Source organism: Corticium candelabrum, chromosome 1 (genome assembly GCF_963422355.1).
Source record: "Corticium candelabrum chromosome 1, ooCorCand1.1, whole genome shotgun sequence".
In the NCBI taxonomy this organism is placed as follows: domain Eukaryota; kingdom Metazoa; phylum Porifera; class Homoscleromorpha; order Homosclerophorida; family Plakinidae; genus Corticium; species Corticium candelabrum.
In genome coordinates, this window is record NC_085085.1 from 1,166,001 (window position 1) to 1,182,788 (window position 16,788).

Here is a 16,788-nt window from a genome sequence, read left to right on the forward strand (position 1 = left end):
CTTCTGATCATTGAGTTCCATTCTGCTCAGTGCACAACAGGAGCTCGTCTTTCCGCCACCAATTAACATTCATTTTGGAATTTGCAGTCTGATCATACGCTAGCCTCGTATCCAGTCCCTCATGCGCAGTCGGACAAGAAGCTTGAGAGTATTTTACCCGTCAAAGCAAGTGACTAGCTCGGACAGTTTGATCATACTTGTTTTAGTATCAGTTACTAACATATTTAAAAATTAAAATATTTAAAGATGATCATACTATACGTTTTGACAAAAATCGAAATTTACGTGCAAGCATAGTGTCTAGTAAAATTGCACTGAATTTTGGCAAAATGTCTTGAAAAACAAGAACCGCTATTTTCAACTCATCGTCGTCACGTAACGTGCCTAAAAACAGTCGAAACAGTCATGCACGAAATGAATCGTGAACTGTACCTTATCTAGGTGCGAAAGAAAATATATTAATTAGTAATTAGATCAAACTGGTAGCTATAGTGCATGCAGTCAATCTCTATGTAAACCTAATTAGAGAACCGTGCTCACGTGAGTAATAGAAGACTGCAGCTAAAACATTGAACAAGCTCGCCGATCAACGCACGGAGATGATCACAGTGATAATGCAGTTAGAACATATATATGCATTATAATTTCAGCAATGTAGACTACTGTATACAGTTTAACTAATACACTTGATCAGTACACAACTCGCACTCAGTCATGCTATTATACTACCACAAGCCAGCGGAGACTAGAAAAGTTGTTGTCGTCAGTCAATAAGTGTACACAAATACTAAAGAAAAAACACAGGACGGACACTTTCGCGCAAACACATACTCACAACAATTAAGTACCCAAAATACAACTGCCTAGAGCCGACCATAACAAACCGCAAACAAAGTCTATATAAGACTTCTGTTATTTTTTGTCGCTGGATGCACGAGGACTGCAGTGCATATGTGACTTCAGATCTTGTTTGAGCTTTGTCAGTACGTCACCTGCAACGCTGGCTGCACTGTGTAACGTCTGTGATTCCATTCTAAAACGTTCCACTGCATCTATGGTGTCGGGGGTATAACCCTTCTTGGCGTGCTCATAGGCCGTGCGAGTAACAGCCATTGTATTCAAACATTGATGTAACCAAGTCTTCGCTTCTTGCACGTTCTCAAGCAAACAGCCGGCTGACGTTGACAGATCATTCAGCATCCGAGCCAACTCTGTCATCTGTTTTGCTGTTTTTTTTATGTTTGCTGCTGCAATGCCCGTACCAACAGCAGTTGCTACTCCTCCTGTAGCTGCTATTCCTGTACCGACAGCCGCTACGACAAGCAAAGGTATTCCTGCGGGTGGAAACAGCACGGTGAGGACGGTACCGGTAATGCCGCCAGCTAGTAAGAGTGAAGATGCAGTCCCACCTACACCCCGCACAATTCTTTTGCGGCTCTTGGCTTTGGTGGCTTTCTTCTCCACGTCTTTCGCTGCATTGTACGTTTCTTCTATTGCTTTATCAGCATTCTTTTGAAACAATTTATAGCGTTCGTTTGTTTGTTCCACATGTGTATCGAGTGTATCCATAAAGGAATCGATAGCTTTAAAATCTCCAGCTTTCAGTGCCGACTTCACCCTCTCAATCCTGTCAGCAGAATGACCCCAACTGGCAAACTGTTTAACTACATTGATGAAATCTAGCGCACATTCTACGGCACTGCGCACAGCATCCCACGAATAATTGCCTATCTCCTTAGAGTCAGCCCAAGCATTTCTTGCCTCATCTATAAATTCGTTCAGCTTTATTGCACCGTCAAGAAACTTTTCAGCATATTTTGCAACAAGAGCTTCTGGAGATGCTGCTCCTTTAAGGAGGATTCCCGCAAACTGCGCAGCTTTTTCCATAATCTTGTCTGATTCTTTCTATATAGCTATTCACTGCTTGTCACTTGCAACAGAGACTTGAAAACTAGTTCACTGCCAAATCAAGTAGACTCAATCATTTACATTATTTTGCAGTACTGTGGCGTGTTCTAAAGATGAATACAACCATGCATGCTCCAACTGCTACTGCTGTGGGTAGTCTAGTATGTCACTCATTGTACTGCTACTCTGATTATATATATATATATATATATATATATATATATATATATATATAATCAGACTGCAATGATTATATATATATATTATATTATATTAACTTTTATATTTTATAGGTCCCACAAGGGACTAGACGTACCATATAAACTACATCTAGCAATATCATTTTAGCATTGCTGCATCACAGTCTAGTAGAGAGTTGCTGATGAAAATGACACACAGATTGGCTAATTGAAACATTATGTTTAGAAGCTCTACGTGCTACGATCTTGAGCACTTGAAGGCTAGAAGCTGTCCAGAGACCCAGAGTCTCAACCACAAGCGGATGCAAAATGCTGCCTGTGCTGGAAACATTTAGGTGATGTCGTTCGTCCTTCTCTATCTCTCCAGCTTCAGATGCTGCACCTGGATGACTTGCCGCTTGAGTGAGAAAAGAAGGTTGTAAAGAGCTTCGTACCGATAAGTCAAAGTAGGCAGGCAAACCGCGCTCGCAATCGGGATGGTAAACATCTCCTGATCTTGTTTGCTTGCTACTGCTACATCTTGCCTTCCCACAACGACGACAACAATCATCTGTAAATAGTGCGTTATACACCACTTCGCATAGACCGTCATAACGTTTTGTTGCAAAGCTTTGTCATTGATTACATCCCACTAGATGGTCCCCAAACGTATCAAATGTGTGACCACAAAGGCAGCGTTTGGAGTTTGGGAATGGGAAACTTGGGATACCCAACCATATCCATAATGCAACACTAAACTCTCTTTTGGGCATGAACAGGCAAAGATTCGAGTTCGGTACTGCCCGTAGCCATGTCCCAGTGTGTTGACCAGAAATGGTATCCAGTCGAGCTCGATCTCTTATGCTCGTTGAGTCTTTGAGTGATGACCATAACGCAGAGTCCAAAAGATTTTGTAACTGATGCTGACTGATGGAATCAATTTTGTGGTTGTTATCTGGTAAATAAAGCTGCAAGAAATCTTGGGCCGTAGTTTCCCCTTGAAACACAATCACCTGGCCCTCATTGGAATATGACATGTCCCACTGGCTATGCTCATGGACAGAAGGTAAGATGCCAAGTGACGAGAAGAGTTACAACTGGTAAGATAGGCTGCGGGGTGACATCGAGAAGCTTTCCTCAAACCCAAGCCACCCAGTCGAATGGGGAGTGTAGCTTGAAGTTTGCTAACGACTCTGTAAGTGAGACAGTCCTCAGTATGTGGTTTATATATATTGTAACTTCTCATCACTTGGCATCTTACCTCGTATCCATGAGCAGCCAGTGGGACATGTCATATTCCAATGAGGGCCAGGTGATTGTGTTTCCAGGGGAAACTACGGCCCAAGATTTCTTGCAGCTTCAATTACCAGATATCAACCACAAAATTGATTCCACCGGTCAGCATCAGTTACAAATTCTGTTGGACTCTGCGTCATGTTCATCACTCAAAGACTCAGCGAGCATAAGAGATCGAGCTCGACTGAACACCATTTTCTAGTCAACTCACTGGGGCATGGCTACGGGCAGTACGAAATCCGAATCTTGGCCTGTTCATGCCCAAAAGAGAGTTTAGTGTTGCATTATGGATATGGTTGGGTATCCCAAGTTTCCCATTCCCAAACTCCAAACGCTGCCTTTGTGGTCACACATTTGATAAGTTTGGGGACCATCTAACGGGATGTAATCAGCGACAAAGCTTTACAACAAACGCCATGATGCTCTATGCAAAGTGGTGTATAACGCACTATTTACAGATGATTGTTGTCGTCGTAGGGAGGCAAGATGTAGCAGTAGCAAGCAAACAAGACCAGGAGATGTTTACCATCCCGATTGCGAGCGCGGTTTGCCTGCCTACTTTGACTTATCGGTACGAAGCTCTTTACAACCTTCTTTTCTCACTCAAGCGGCAAGTCATCCAGGTGCAGCATCTGAAGCTGGAGAGATGGAGAAGGACGAACGACGTCACCTAAATGCTTCCAGCACAGGCAGCATTTTATTATCAGCTTATGGTTGAGACTTTGTGTCTCTGGACAGCTTCTAGCCTTCAAGTGCTCAAGATCATAGCACATAGAGCTTCATTTAAACATAGTGTTTCAATTAGCCAATCTGTTTGGCATTTCCATCAGCAACTCTCTACTAGACTGTGGTGTAGCAATGCTAATGATATTAGCTATAGATGTAGTTTAGATGGTACGGCTAGTCCCTTGTGGGACCTATAAAAATATAAAAATTAATATATACTAGTTGTACGGTATCCGTAGGCTCCTCGCGTTTGTGAGTAACACGTCCGACGAAGTTTTCAGACCGTCTACTGAAACGCTAAATCCTAGCTAGACAATACGTATTTGGTGAAACCCTGTCATGGAAGTAAACATGCAAACTTCCTAGTAATTTAGATTAATTCTACAGTCCTGGTCTAGGTAGTCGTCGTTTCGCGATCGTGATCAAGACAATTGAAATTTACAGTCTAGGTATGCACTCAGTTCCGTTGTAACGACAGTGGTATGGTATTTACTGACATAGAAATGGATATCGGCAAACATTGACTATCAACAGTGTTAGATGCAGCACAGAGTAGTAAAGGATTGATTGTAGTACGGGACGTATGAATAGTTGACTGTAGGTTGCATTCAGCTAATAAAGTGTTTCTTGGTTGTCAATTACACACAATCCCTAGCAGGCTAGCTACAATACAAAAGGATGGGGCGACGGAACTTGATGAAGCATTTTCTTTGTGGTTTGGTCACTTGCACAAATAATTCTTAGACTCATCTGTAGTCGGACACGGAAACAATTTTTAAAGCAGGCCCTATCATGAAACGTGGTCGTAGGAATGAGAAATTTGACATTTGTGCGCGCGCGCGCACACACACACACACACACACACACACACACACACACACACACACACACACACACACACACACACACACACACACACAACAGAAGCTCGATGGAAACCCATATAGAACCACGCCCATTTCTTTTGTGCGACCCGGATTAGAAAAGCCTCGCTACGTTCGGCAATAATATATATATATATATATATATATATATATATATATATATATATGTATATATATATATATATATATATATATATATATATATATATATATATATATATATATATATATATAAGTCAGTGCAGTCACACCTTGACGAAATTCAACTGCAGGGTTTAAAACAAGAGTGTAGAATCATCAGAGACAGAGCAAGAATCAATACTATAGCTTCTCCTTATGTTGGACCTTGGATAAGGGCAACATCAAACAGAAATATCGGCCTGGCTATGTGTAGTGTATTCAATAGTGCTACATATGAACATCCGAGGCGGACATACGGGTTAGTTTTAGAGCGGCAAATCGTGTACTTAGTCGTAGAGTTGAGCACGTGTCTGAATACATAACTAGCGACGAGGATGGCGGTGAACGCAAATATAATATCATACGAAGAGAGAATGGACCAGTTTATGTTGGCAACAGGAAACGGAGAAGACAACGCGAAAAAGGTAGCGGTATTTCTAACAGTGATTGGAGCTGAAACGTACTCGCTGCTTCGCGATTTGGTGCACCCAGAGAAGCCGTCGTCACTCACATACGGGGAATTGACTACCAAATTGAGAGAGCACTTCCAACCTCGCCGCATAGTCATAGCGGAAAGATTCAAGTTTCTTGCGCGCAAACAGCAACAAGGAGAGCCAGCAGCACGTTTTCTGCCAGAATTAAGGAGGCTGAGTGAACACTGTGAATTTGGTGGATTCAAGGATGAGGCATTGAGGGACCGTTTTGTCTGTGGGTTACGCAGCGAATCTATGCAAAGGAAATCGTTGGCAGAAGACAACCTACTCCTCAATACAGCATTCAAGAAAGTGCAAGCCATGGAGGTAGCAGAGCTACAAGCCAGCAAACTGCAGCATGCTGCTGGAGTACAGGAGGATTGTCAAAAGCCCACAACAGCAGTACAACAACTTAAATCAAGGAGACCAGAGTTGGAAGAAGTACAAAAAGCAACCAACAGCTCTTTTAACAGCTAAAGGCAGGGTAATTCATTCAGTCATAGTGCATGCCGGCGGTGTGGCAAAACAAATCACAAATCTGCTGAATGTTTCTCTAACCGGAAAGAGTGTCTCAAGTGCTATAAAACAAGTCATATGGCAAAAATGTGTAATTCAAGAACTAGAACCGCTCAGCATGTGTCAGGAAACCAATCGAGTAGTGACGATGAAAAAGTCGCATACCAACAAACAATATATCGAACTGTTGAATGTGGTGATAAATAAAAGAAGCATGAAAAGTGAGGGTGATAGTGAATGATCGAGAAGTAAAAATGGAACTTGATACAGGCGCATCAAACACCATACTGTCTTCGAACACATATTACAAGCTGTTGGCAAGTGAGAAGCGTCCCAAATTACATCACTCGACGACTCGTCTGAGAGCATATGGAGGCCATACCATTAAAGTGCTGGGGTCTATTCAAGTGACGGTGGAAACTAAGGCAGGGCAGGAACCCAGGAATGTCTCCATGTTAGTGGTGGAAGGGGGAGGCCCGGATTTATTGGGCAGGGATTTGCTGTCCTTCTTACGACTGGATTGAAAGACAGTTTTCAGAGTGAGGAATCCGTGGAATGAAGTGGTGGATAGGTATCCAGAAGGTTTTAACGAAGGAGTGGGTAGGTACACAGGGAGCCAACAAAATACATGTGGATGTATCCGTACCACCACGGTTTTACAAAGCCAGGGCAGTGCCATACGCCTCAAGAGGATTGGTCAACGATCAACTGGACAAGATGGAGGCACAGGGTGTGATCAGCCCTGTTAGGAGTGCGGAGTGGGTTGCACCCATTGTGCCGGTACTGAAGGACGGGGGCACAAGCATTAGAATTTGTGGTGACTATAAACAGACAGTCAATCGAGCATCAGAAGTGGAGCAGTACCCGATTCCAAGAATTGAAGATCTTTTTGAGTCATTGACAGGAGGAGAATCGTTTACCAAGTTGGATTTGTCACAAGCGTACGACCAAATCCCTCTAGCCAAAGAATCGAAGAGATCGACAGAGTTTATCTCACAGTTATCGACACTGTTGGCTCCTTTACATGAGCTACTAAAGAGCAAGCAAAGTTGGAAATGGACGACTCGCCCAGAGAGGGCATTTCTGAAAGCAAATTCAGTGCCGACAACTGCCAATGTACTGGTCCACTTTGACCCAGACAAACCCATTATAGTCTGTTGTGATGATTCACCTTATGGAGTGGGAGCAGTTATGTCTCATGTGGAGAGGGACAGAAGTGAAAGACCTATTGGGTTTGCAACACTGAGTGCAGCAGAAAAGAATTACGCGCAAATTGACAGAGAAGGACTGGCAATAGTTTTCGCGGTGAAGAAATTTCACAACTATCTCTACGGGAGAGCATTACGATTGTAACAGATCACAAAGCACTGGTCAGCCTGTTCAATGAGAGCAAAGCGGTGCCAACCATGGCCTCTAGTTGAATACAAAGGTGGGCGTTGACCTTGGCGGCGTATCACTACACCATCGTATTTCGGGCTTTTCGTGACAACTGTTCTGCAGACGCCATGAGCCGATTACCATTAGAAGACAACGAAAATACAGAGGAGGACGCATCGGAGACAGTACTGAGGATTGACTACATATCAGAGAAGCCAGTCACGGCAAAAGCCATTCGGCAGTGGACTAGAAGAGATCCCTTACTTGGTCAGATTTACAGGCATGTCATGGAAGGATGGCCTAAGTTGGTAGACCAGAGTTTGTTACCCTATTACAAGCGTCGAGATGAGCTGACAGTTCAAGATGGATGTCTTCTTTGGGGCAACTGACTGATAGTACCACCATCTGAAAGGGCTTCGGTACAAGAGGAATTGCACGAAGCTTACCCGGAAATTGTCCGGATGAAAACTCTGACCAGGAACTATTTCTGGTTGCCAGAGATGAATCAAGACTTAGAGCAAACAGTGAAGACGTGTGAAGCTTGCCAACAGCATGCGAAGGCTCCATCTCATGCTCCTCTCCACACGTGGGAATAGCCCGGTAAGCCGTGGGTTAGAATACACATAGATTACGCAAGACCTTTTATGGGGAAGATGTTTCTAGTTGTTGTCGACGCATATTCTAAGTGGAGAGATGCGTACGTAGTACAGACAGCTACAACATAGGTCACTGTGGAGAAACTGCAAGTGTCTTTTGCAGTGCATGGGTTACCAGATGTGGCAGTGTCCGACAATGACAGTTGCTTTACAAGTAGTAAATTTGCCAAGTTTGTGCGGCGAGAGGAATTGTTCACATAACATTCTCTCCTTATCACCCTTCATCAAATGGGCTAGCAGAAAGAGCTGTGCAAGCGCTCAAACAAGGTCTCAAAAAGATTGACAAAGGCACAATCCAGGAGAAATTGCAAACTTTTTGATGTCATATCGAAATACGCCTCATTCTACAACAGAGATATCTCCCGCGGAGCTGTTTTTTGGAAGGAAACCGAAGGCCGTTCTGGATTTGTCACGGCCAAATCTGACGGGAAAAGTAGTCAAGAAGCAAGAGGAACAGAAGCATTATTATGATCAAAGACACAGCAACAGGAACCTGCAAGTAGGACAGACAGTTTACCTCCGGAATTTTGCAACAGGACCACTTTGGCTTCCTGCGGTGATAACACAAGTTCTTGGACCATTGTCCTATTTGTGCACTCTGAAGGACGGTCGAAGGGTTAAGCGACACATTGACTATCTAAGGGAGAGATATTCCGTCAGTCGCAGGAATGAATAATTAAGACGAAGCTGGATCCACACCAGGAGAGGACGACCTACCAGAACAAGAGCTGAACTTTCCAGACTTACCAAGCTAAGAGGAAGAAGTGATACAGGACGACAACGAAGTACCCAATGTGGACGAGCGCCTACAAACAGAAGTACCTCGAGCTGAATCAACCACTGGATTCAGACGATCTAACAGAACAAGGAGACCACCACAGCGTTTAGACTTGTAATCTTGTTGTGACTGCTCCTATACAGCTGTAGTTTTATCTAAGAGGGGAGGGATGTAGTGTATTCAATAGCGCTATATATAAACATCCAGGGCGGACATACGGGTTAGTGTTAGAGCGGCAAATCGTGTACCTAGTTGTAGAGTTGAGCACGTGTCTGAATACAAAATACTATGCTTCAGCATGAATTTATATGTAGTTGCCATCAGGTTATGGTTGGGTATTCCTATATTTCCTGCAGCAAATTCCGACAACGCTCTAAGATGTCTATGTGGTCAAGTCATTGACCGCTTTGGCGATCATCTGTTAGGTTGCAGCAATGACAGTACCTTGTTGAAACGTCATGCTTTATGTGATATAATGTGGCATGCATTACTGTCCGACAACAAATCTTGTAGAAGAGAACAGAACTGTTCTTCTAATCATCAATCTCGTCCTGGTGACATTTATCATTCGGACTTCCTTAATGGAAACCCAGCCTTTTTTGACATCACGTCCGATATTCATTGCAACCACGTTTTGTCTGCGCTGCTGCCATTAAAGCAGGTGCAGCCGGAAATGCTGGAGAAATAAAAAGACGAGAGATATGAGTTTAATGTGACTCAATGTTGAGCAGATTTCTTTCCTATCTGTATAGAAAGTTTGGGATATTGGACTCCTGCCAGTCTTAAGACTCTAAAAACTATAGCTTTGAAAACAACGACGTTCTTTGAGACTACTGTGTGCGTGTGTGCGTGTGTGCGTGCGTGTAGGTACGTGCGTGCGTGCGCGCGCGCGCTTGTCTGTCTGTGTGTGTGTGTGTGTGTGTGTGTGTGTGTGTGTGTGTGTGTGTGTGTGTGTGTGCTTGTTTGTTCTATTGACTGTGATGTAGAAAAACGGCAGTTAGTAGATCTTTTAGAAAATTAAAAAGTCAATTTTTCAAAACAAATTGTTGACAGCAAGACACATAGAAATGTGTTTATAAGCTGTACTTGGATCCTTGTTATATGGGGCCGAAGCTTGGACTAATAAACGTGCCTCATCCCAGAAACTAGAGACGTTCCCTAACCATTGCTTGAGATTAATTCTTACATGGGGTTACCAGAAGTCAACAAATGGCAGAAAGGATTATTTCTTTGCAGTCGAGGGCCAAATTTGGTATGAAAAGGACTATTGAAGAAGAAGTGATGCTTAAACGTGCAGTTTATATTAAATATATAAAGCTGCGTTCTCATCGCTCTGCTTGCGTTATAGCCGATACGCTTGACAGTCCAAAAACAAATAGAACGTTGGGACTTGTAGTATTAGGCAATTAATTACCTGTAGCAAAGGAAGTTCAAATTCGATTGCATGCATGCAGAAGTCATTTGTCCCCCCCCCAAAATCTATTTCGTTTCATGGACTACTTCCATCGTCATTTTACACCTCAAATACTGCTCTGCATCAACCAATAAAAAGGCGTGACGATGGCCATGTCTATCTTAGTCACGCAAGTCTCTAGATCCGACGTCTCGAGAAGCAGAAATCGAGTGCATCCTCAGTCATCACGACATTGTCTATATTGCAGTCTCGTGAGTCATATTGCGTTTGAAACAAATTTCAGCTCGTGTCAGCGGTTGGGCGTACGAAAGAAAATAGGCGAAGTAAATTTACATGCAAACATGATTTCTAGGAGTGCTTATCAGGTGCGGTGGAGTAGAATTAACATGACTCATATTTCTATTCATCTCAAAATACTCGTTATAACATATACTAATCTGCAGCTATCACTAATCTGGGGCCAAGAACGTAAATCTCTAGTCCACCGCTTTGTATACTCAGAGAGATCACGTTGGTTTACTCTCGTAAGTTGGCGTCGTCGTCGTCACCTCGAAATTCTTTCTCCGCCCACGTTGGACACACCCGCAATCAACCTACTGAGATTTGCCTTAAAATGCGCCCTCTGACATGAAAATTTTTATCGACAATGTCGTGATGATATACACACAGATTTCATATTTATTCTCCGCGCCAAACACAAACGAAGAAGAAGCAGGTAGCCCTAATTGACGCTCAGACACGTGAAAATTTTTATGGCCATTGTCATGTCTATCGCATCCATCTCTAACCAAATAGTAAGAGCAGTTATTTCTTAGGCTTAGAAATAACTTACTTATAACTAACTGTTAGAACAAACTGTTATTTCTTTGTCCTTGCAATGCACGAAGTATTTACGCTTCCTAGCATGGCAATCTATGCAAAGACATGATTACTCTAGAAAGGACTGAATTTAGCATAAAATGATATGCATGCATGCAGAGCGACATCCCAAGTCCCTAATTTAAATTAGCTACAATGTTGAAACAGATTCGCTTTGTTCAGCTCGAATACAAGAGCCCTACACCACCCATGCATCTTTCATTGAAAACAAACAACAAAAACTGTGTACAGCGATCAGAAACACATTTCTACAGTCAGGTTACCATGCTTACTGCTAATAAATCGAAAAAGCTGTAGAACTGCACTAGAATTAACGTGTTAATATTTGCATTGATTTACCTCTTCTTGTCTTGATAGTTAGGTGCAAAACAGCCAGACAATCCCGTTTACGACCACAATCTCAAGAACTGTCAACTCTGATCGTGAGAATGAATCTAACAGCTAGACACGTAGTCAGGTCTGATCCTAACTAACCGACTGCCAGGAGAGATCGCGACCTGCCTATTTATATTTCAGTAGATGACGTAATGCATACAACATTCAGTCCCTTAGAATACTGACGTAATAGATGACGTAATGCATACAACATTCAGTCCCTTACTACTGAATTAATACATTACGTACTGTGTTCGTCTGTGCTAGACTGTATTTTACGGCGTTTGCTACTCTCTACTTGTCTAGAAGGCCTTTTAGCTTTAGAATCGTTTCATCGCACCGTAAAAGAGTGCATTTTTCTTATGATTTAGAGATTACGAAAGCGTTGCTATTTTATCCAGACGCTAACGAGACCCCAAAGATTGTTGGGAAAACAACATATTTGCATACGAAAGGAGTTGCGTCATTCCTGTTGTTCGACCTATCTGGTACTGTATATTCTCGCAACCTTAGCTCTTCTAACTATATAATATTATATGCATGTTTTTCTGGCTGGCTAGCTGGGCTAGTTTTATGTCAGATGTAGCTGTAGCAGTGGCGTCACTCTAGGCATGCGTCCCTGTAGTGGATATGGCCGCCAACACTAGTGCGTAGGTGTGAGATTTTGACATGCCTATAATATTTGAGACTTTTGTAAAGCCAGATTGCCAGTCAGTCGTATAGTTGTCGATACTGTAAATTTAATTAACTTGCTTTTAATTTCTCTAGTCTCCAATAACTGATAGGCGAATGTCGATTGATAGCTGCTCATTAGAGCTTGTGGTCCACGTTAGTAGTAAACGAAACAAATTGGAAGCAATTAATAAATAGCATGCAAATAAAACAACAACAAAGAAGCTAGGGTGCAGACAAACAGACGCTATAGCTGAACTCAGACCTAACTGTTGATCAAAACAATAAACACGCTAATTTCTATCTAGTGTGTCAAATACTAAAGTTATACATCGTGATACTATGGTACTATTTGAGCAATGTTAATACGGTACCAGTTCTTGGAGTATGTGTAACAGTAACAAAAGCTAATAGAGGGGCGTGGTTTTCTCTGACATTTTAATCCCATTTTTATCACCACACTACGACAACGGTTTATCGTTTGTAAGTATACGGCACCCAATGAGGCGCGTGTGTAAAGCATGAAATTGTTGGATTCTGGCAAAATGTCCTAAAAAAACACGAACCGCCATTTTCAACTCATCGACGTCAAGCAATCGTACGTGACGTACATAAAAACAGTCGACGCACGAAACGATGCCTCGCAAAGTCACAAAGTGAAATCAAACTAGCAGCTAGTGCAGTCAATCTGTCTGTAAACTAATTAGAGAACCGTGCTCACGTGAGTAAGAGAAGACCGCATGCACTCGGCAGATAAAACACTGAACAAGTTTGTCGATCAACGCACGGAGATGATGCCGAACTATCTAATCACGTTGAAGCAATAAAGAAAGAACCACAGTTAGACATACAGTATATACCGTGGATGCAAAGTACTGTACATACAAGTCGCACTCAGTCACATACAGACCATGCATACAGCTAGAGAACTAGCCAAGATGTTCCCTGCAGTCACTAAGTGAACACAAGTACAAGATAATAAACACATCCAAAGCGGACACTTTTGCCCAAGCACATGCTCAAAGTACCCAACTAGAACTGCCTCTAAAGACTAACATGCATTTCAAACTCCTAGCAAAGAGCTTACTTGCTACACAGAATGATAACGGTAGCTAGAAAAGCTCTAAGACCAGGAAACGTTGGTTATGCCAATCAATAGATAGTTGCCACCATACAAAAAGCGAGTGTGGTGTGTTAATTAAATCTCTTTAGGTACATTAGCAGTTGTTTTGTTCACATGACCAATCTCGTTTTTGTGTTCACGTGTCTGCATCGTTGTTCCGCGAATAAACAGCCGCATCTGCTTCTGGTCTTTGCTCGTTCCTGGAGAGTAGGGCGATTTTGTTCTCTGTTACACTAATTAGTGTGTCCTTTTCCTCTCTTGTGACCTAGACAGCCGTTTGCAGGTATTGGCTGCTTGATCGACACTGCCATGAGCCTTTTGACTACTTTGGGTAGTTTTTCTACTGTAGCTCCACTCCTAAAGATATGATTGAGTCAATTTTGAGAGCTCAGACGTTCTGCCTGTCCTGCGTAAGCTAAGACCAGGTGTTTGTTAGGCCAACCATTTTGAGGTCTTTGTAAGTAATTAATCTTGCCATTCCACCTTAGCCTCACGTGCATAAAGAGACCGTCTGGTTTTATTAGGGACTATCTTAGTTTTGGAAAATGTCTAGTTCCACGTGGTCTGGTTCACACACACACACACACACACACACACACACACACACACACACACACACACACACACACACACACACACACACACACACACACACACACACGCACGCACGCACGCATGCACCATACATATCTACATGTACTGCAGACTTGATTAATTACGACATGCATGAAGAGCAATGCCTCCCAAGTCCAAATTCAAATTAGCTAATGTTAAAACAGATGCAATTTGTTCCTCTCGAATACAAGCGCCCTACACACTCCCATCTTTCATTTAAAAAGAAACAACAAAAACTGTATACAACGATTGGAAACTTATCTAAAAGGTAGTTACGTACCGCGCTTGCTAAATTGGAAAGGTTATAGAATTGCACTAGCTAGAACTATATATATATATATATATATGGGCGGATATGTGTTATTTGTGTTATCTGTATTATATACAAATATATGGGTGTCACTCAAATGTGTGTGTGTGTGTGTGTGTGTGTGTGTGTGTGTGTGTGTGTGTGTGTGTGTGTGTGTGTGTGTGTGTGTGTGTGTGTGTGTATGGGTGCAAACAGCCGGACAAGTAGCGACCGCTTTGTCGACCACAATCTCAGTGGCACTGTCAACTCTGATCGTGAAAACAAAATTTAATTTAGTAATCTAATAATTTAATAATTTAGTAAATCTAATTAGTTAATACTATCTTTAATAGATAGAATTTCATTCTTCAACGTTACAGTAAAAACACTGCTAGCTACATACCCAAAAAGATTAAAGGTATGTGGTCGCTCCGTTATATATATATATATATATATATATATATATATATATAGTTTTAATTGTCAACTGCATGCGTATATACAAAGTCGGGGAAAGTGGTCTAAATCCAACTGGTCAAAACGCGGAGGCAAGGGAACCAGGTGGTCCAGATAGCTACGCAAGGTCATCCAAAACTTTACTATCTATAATACAGGTAGACTACTTACAAAGACAAATTAGGAGCGCGTAGCTCGAATATCTTGCAGAGGCGCAAGCAAATTTTATAGCGGTGCGGCCTAACGCCCGCTATTAGGCGTAGTCATATAGCGTGTTTTACCACTAAGCATACAATGACGCTGAAAGTGCTGTGACACAAAACGGATGGAATCGGTAGCATAGTCATGATTTCGCAGTTTCGTGATTCCACAGTTGCACACACACACATACATACAGTGTGCGCAGAGACAGACCGGGAGAAAGCGCAGTAGGGTGTGGGTACGCGAGGTCACCCAAAAGTGGTACAGTACCGCCATAGTCACATGGTCACACCGCTTCCTACGCCACTGCATTACATTAGTATGCTCATGCACTGTGTATATACAGAGAATATTGCTAGACAATGTACAATGACTATGCAAGAGAATGCTGTAATCATTCAATTCAATGTCCACTAGTCTTTGCAGCTTTCTCAATATCATAAATTGGTTAGGATACAAACAGCGTCATAACGTACAGTTCCATCAGTACAACGTCTAATTAGAAAGTTGTTAGTCAACGCACGCAGTTACTGACTAATAACTCAAAACAGCAAAACTTAAAACGAAAGCTCATAGACACAGACACGTTCAGCTAGACACGTACAGCCTATAGACGTATACGTAAATACCACAGACGTAAGTTCGCACAACATGTACGCAGTTAGAGTTCAAAGCAACGTTTCTTTTCATTTCTAGTATCCACGTGAACGTCTGCTCGTGTACGGATTCATGTCCTTGAGACGTGTCAACCCATAGCCAGCTTCCCAGGCTCCAAACCGTAGCGTGCGTGACTCAGCGCAAAGCCGTCTCGTTGCCTCAATAAAGAAATCGGGTGCACCAATCCTGGCTGCCTAGCTGCCGTGCGAAGAACTTTCACTGTCCTCTCTCTTTGATTCACACGAATCATCAAACCACTCATTTTTGCAAGGAGAGAAGCGCCCACTTGCGACAGCTCTTTCAACGCTTGACCCAACTTGTGCAATTGTTGTGCTGTTATTCTGAGGTCTGTTGCGGCAATGTCAGTCACAAGAGCAGTTGCTACTCCTCCTGACGCTGCTGCTCCCGAACCGGCCAGCGCAGCGCCAACCAAAAGACCGGCTGGTGGAAACACCGCGGTGAGAACGAGACCTGCAATGCCGCCACCGATCAATAGGCAAGATGCGGTTCCACCGACACCTTGGACAACCTTTCGGTGGTTTTTGGCCTTCTTGCTTTCTTTCTCTGCACTGTCCGCTGCAGTACACGCTTGCTTTTCTGCTGTTTCTGTAGCCTCTCTAAACGAGTCGTAGCTCTTCTGTACTTGTCGTAACTGCGTCGTCAGTGTATCCATGAAGGACCAGCCACCGCTAACATTGCTCCCTGAACTAAGGATCCAGAACTAGTACCCCACTCGGCATATTTCTTAACTGCATACGTGAAGTCTTGCGCTAGTTTGGTGCAGAAACAGTATACCGTTTGAACAGACGAGCTGCGACTGGTGTGCCAGAATCTGATTGTCGACTTTGTGTAATCGTGAGCAGAAACTTATCTAGGAATGTTGTCCGGAAATACCCAAACCCAACCCCAAACGCACAGAAAGCGGTAACAGTCCCTGCACGTGCTCTAGATAGTTCAATCATTTCGTTGATTATTGCAATAAATTTGAAGAGTCAGTTGACGCTAACAAGCAAGAAATGTACGTCGGTTTCCTGTAGCTACCCTTGACACAGTAAAGTCACACACACACACACACACACACACACACACACACACACACACACACACACACACACACACACACACACACACACA

The 16,788-nt window shown here is 42.8% G+C and overlaps 3 protein-coding genes across 3 annotated transcripts; 1 reads left to right on the forward strand and 2 right to left on the reverse strand.

Moving 5' to 3' along the window:
* Window positions 1-632: 632 nt before the first annotated feature.
* LOC134185709 (uncharacterized) lies at window positions 633-11,802 on the reverse strand. The gene is made up of 2 exons (XM_062653574.1): window positions 11,606-11,802; window positions 633-1,959 (listed from the first exon to the last, which is right to left on the reverse strand). The coding sequence occupies exon 2, from the start codon at window positions 1,885-1,887 to the stop codon at window positions 913-915; it is 975 nt and encodes a 324-aa protein (XP_062509558.1). The 5' UTR covers window positions 1,888-1,959; window positions 11,606-11,802; the 3' UTR covers window positions 633-912.
* On the forward strand, window positions 6,718-7,515 carry LOC134193900 (uncharacterized). The gene has a single exon (XM_062662760.1). It carries the CDS (start codon window positions 6,718-6,720, stop codon window positions 7,513-7,515), a length of 798 nt encoding a protein of 265 aa, XP_062518744.1.
* A 3,603-nt stretch (window positions 11,803-15,405) lies between the features above and the next one.
* On the reverse strand, window positions 15,406-16,475 carry LOC134188884 (uncharacterized). The gene has a single exon (XM_062657093.1). It carries the CDS (start codon window positions 16,325-16,327, stop codon window positions 15,743-15,745), a length of 585 nt encoding a protein of 194 aa, XP_062513077.1. The 5' UTR covers window positions 16,328-16,475; the 3' UTR covers window positions 15,406-15,742.
* Between the last annotated feature and the right edge of the window lie 313 nt (window positions 16,476-16,788).

What these genes read in the sequence shown, in the direction of transcription:
- LOC134185709 (XM_062653574.1), bottom strand. Translation starts at nt 1,887, where the DNA reads ATGGAAAAAGCTGCGCAGTTTGCGGGAATCCTCCTTAAAGGAGCAGCA.
- LOC134193900 (XM_062662760.1), top strand. Translation starts at nt 6,718, where the DNA reads ATGAAGTGGTGGATAGGTATCCAGAAGGTTTTAACGAAGGAGTGGGTA.
- LOC134188884 (XM_062657093.1), bottom strand. Translation starts at nt 16,327, where the DNA reads ATGGATACACTGACGACGCAGTTACGACAAGTACAGAAGAGCTACGAC.